This window comes from Echeneis naucrates, chromosome 11, assembly GCF_900963305.1.
Source record: "Echeneis naucrates chromosome 11, fEcheNa1.1, whole genome shotgun sequence".
NCBI lineage: Eukaryota > Metazoa > Chordata > Actinopteri > Carangiformes > Echeneidae > Echeneis > Echeneis naucrates.
In genome coordinates, this window is record NC_042521.1 from 3,995,540 (window position 1) to 3,998,913 (window position 3,374).

The following is a 3,374-nucleotide window of genomic DNA, read 5'->3' on the forward strand; positions in this document are numbered from 1 at the left end:
TTGTGCGCCCTTCATGTATAAATCTCACAGATATTGGCCTGTCAGCTCCTGTTTACCAGGTTAGATATTCAGCGGATTTCGGCAACAAAGATCTGAGACATTTCACAGAATAACGATAAAGATAATGAGCAGTTGTTTTTAAATAAGTGTGTGAAGTTTTATTAAAAGTTGGCCACTATATGGCACCTTGTTCTCAACACATTTCATAGAAATGACAAACCAAATGTGACGGACCAATATGGCCATCAAATTACAAATATGCAAAAATAATAAATAAATAAACCATAGCGCATCATGGCAACAGCATACATATTTTGTGAAATCATAAATTATGATGAAAGCAAAAAGAAATCTAGGATAACATCAGTAAGTGAAACTCCCAGCAGCTAATGTACTGCATAGCTACAGTGACCTGCGTCCTGATGTACAGGAGAGATGACCTGCGATCTAAAAATGCAGTAAATAGTTTCAGTCAATGAAAAATGTCTAAAGCAACCTCACAATGCACGTTTCTGTGTGAAGGCAAGACAAACAATCTGTTTTAAATGTGCACATAATGGCGTTTTGAAATATAACAAACAGGACTGCCTCAAAATAAGGCAACATTTTTTTTTAAGCTCTGTAACAGGGATTTATACTAAATCTCGCTGCTAAAGATGATTTGAAATGCTATTTGGTTTATTTACTTTTTTTTTTTTTTTTTTTTTTTTTTTTAGTCCAAAGGATCGACTGAGTCTGACATCTGAAAAGATCATTGAATGTCCTTGACTGTGCAGACAGGGCCAAGTTGTCTGTTCAGCTTATCTCCTTTCCCTTGAACTCCCAGAGTCGCCTCGCTCATCTGTCTGACGAAGTGGAGTCTTAAATGCTCTTTAACGTGCTGCAGACACCTACTGCAGCCAGTTGGATGGCTCTCCTTCGCCTTCCTCAGGGCGCCAGAGAGGGGCCTGTGGCTGTGAAACCCTCCGTCCTCTGTATGGCAAGGTGTGGAGTTTATCCGCTGTCTTTAGGAGGCCGTGCTCTCCCCTTCCCATGCCCTCGCCCTGTGGCGCTGTCTCGCCCTCCACTTTTTGAGCAACAGGCGTGTTTTCAAGGCAACCCTGAGGGCTCGAGGTGACACATGTTTCTCGACGCTGGTATTCGGGCTGTTGACAAAGACAAGAGAGCAGTCAGACATCTGAACCATCAGTAGTATTGCAGCTGACGCATCAAGTGTCATAATTTTTTGGGGTGATTCGAGCAGATAAAAGTTTTTTTCCATTCATTAACGTGTCAAAAAAAAAAAAAAAAAAAAGTGCAGACGTATGGCGCCGCCAACTTTGTGTGCTTTGGGTTTCGAAACATGATGTTACATGAGCAGAGAGCTGTGGCAGAGGCCAACTCCATTACCCACATAGCCCTCACAGTTCAGCCGGGGCAAGTTGTGCTGCTTGCTTTGTGCTAATTTATAGGTTTGGTGGCATCTACAGTAGTGCTCAGTCCTCACAACATGCAGGATGTGTCCCTGAGACACTGGGTGTTGTCCATTTATTTCTGCACAACAGATACTACGGCATCCAGCCTCTTTTATTTATTTTATTTTTGTGTGTTCGGGTTGTTTTACCTCTTAATCCTGCCTGAGTCTGCTGCCAGCTCTTGTTTACTCCGTGCCTCCTCCCGACCATCGCCCCGGGCTGAGCGGATCACCGTGTCGGGCGATGTCTCATACCTGCGAGGAGGAAAACACGCGATGAGAAGCTGGATCACCTTTCGCATTATTCACCCCGTGCAGTTCAAAAAGGGAGGGGAGGGGGGGGGGCATTTAAGAGACTGAAACCTGCCCTCACATGCGATGGAAACGAGCACGAAAACAAGATAGAAAAAAAAAAAGATAGACTGAGGCAATTTATTTTTTTTTTTATTTTTAGTATCCCTGACAAATCCGCCGGGATTAATCGGTGTTAATGTTAGTTTTAGACTACATACCTGAGGTGGTTTTCCCGCCGGCAGAAGTTTCCACATGTGTTGTCGTTTTCGCGGGAACAGCGGCAGCGAGGTCCGCCGCCGCCGGTTGCCATGGAGTCCGGCGCCGCGCGCCGCGTCCTGGGGGCGTTGCCAAGGCCGTAGGAGACCACGCGCCTGCACAGAGCGAGCACAGGGTTCGGGTCAGTCGGAACCCGGAACCGGTTAGCTTTTGTTTGGTTTGAGCTGACGTCAGCGGTGACGTACTTACTCAGGTGTGTTGACCCAGATGATGTCCAGGTGGCAGAAGTAGACGCACTCCTTGTCCAGGAAAGTGGCGCAGGAGCAGCGTTTGGTCCGCACATGGCGCCGCTGGATGTCGGCAGAGGCGGTGGGTGCCGATAATACTGTAATTAAATCACTGAATCAAAACTCAGCTCAAAGTCTGGAGGCTGCTTCGGTAATTTGCGTAATTGCAGCGAGGATCTGCTCTGCGGTCACGCAAAGAAAAGGCAAGATTCACATTAAAATTGCTTAATATGATTAATTATAAGTCATTCAACAGTTTCCCCGCTTAGATAATTAAACCTGAATCATCGTTAAAGCGTAGACTGAATGGGATTTCTTTTCTTTTTTTTTAATTACCTGTGCACAAAATCCAGGAGTACATCACTGACAACATGGAAATAAAAATGTATACATCCATATTTCAGCGTCTTCTATTAGACAGTCTTGCCCAGGAAAATGAATAATCCTCCAGAAGTGGAAAAAAAAAAATAATAATAATAACAATAATAATCATAAAGCATCCACTGAGTCCCAAAGTGTATTTCAGTGATCGTCCCGCAGGAGCGTCAGACTGGAGTCTCTTTGACAATGTGGCCCCACATGTGCAGCCTTTTGACTTTATACAAGTGCTCCCCACCTCCCGTCGTCCTCCTCCTCCCCCTGCAGTCATGTCCTTTGGCACGGCCCCACACAATAATGTTTGTTAAACGGCCCCTGATAAGCGGCCCACATTGGGGACATGGAGATGTCTTGGCTGGAGTTATGGGGATTGTATACGTGTGTGTGTGTGTGTGTCTGTGTGTGTGTTGGTCACTGAAGGGGCGACCTGTGCCGTTCTCATGTTGGAGTCTGGGGATGTGGTGTTTCACTTGTCAGACAGCAGGTGGCAGCCAAAGCACTTTCCATTTTTCATTGTGCGCCTCCGAGAGAAGTGAGAGTCATTAAGGACACAAAATAGAGCAGTGATAGTTAACTTTGATATTCTCCAGTACAAGTTCAGTATTTTTAAAAATGAATGCATTAATAGCCATCTTAATATTTCTCGTAATTGATACTTTTTTTTTATTCACTCTGATGATTTCCACAGAAGCTGAAAATTAATTTATGTGTGTGTGTCCATTGATAAACTGACACAGATACATGGA

At 44.7% G+C, this 3,374-nt stretch overlaps 1 protein-coding gene across 1 annotated transcript; it reads right to left on the reverse strand.

The window, feature by feature from the left end:
- Window positions 1–677: 677 nt before the first annotated feature.
- On the reverse strand, window positions 678–2,800 carry edn1 (endothelin 1). Its single transcript, XM_029514430.1, has 5 exons — window positions 2,587–2,800; window positions 2,213–2,348; window positions 1,966–2,118; window positions 1,604–1,708; window positions 678–1,145 (listed from the first exon to the last, which is right to left on the reverse strand). The coding sequence occupies exons 1-5, from the start codon at window positions 2,645–2,647 to the stop codon at window positions 1,007–1,009; spliced, it is 594 nt and encodes a 197-aa protein (XP_029370290.1). The 5' UTR covers window positions 2,648–2,800; the 3' UTR covers window positions 678–1,006.
- Window positions 2,801–3,374: the final 574 nt, after the last annotated feature.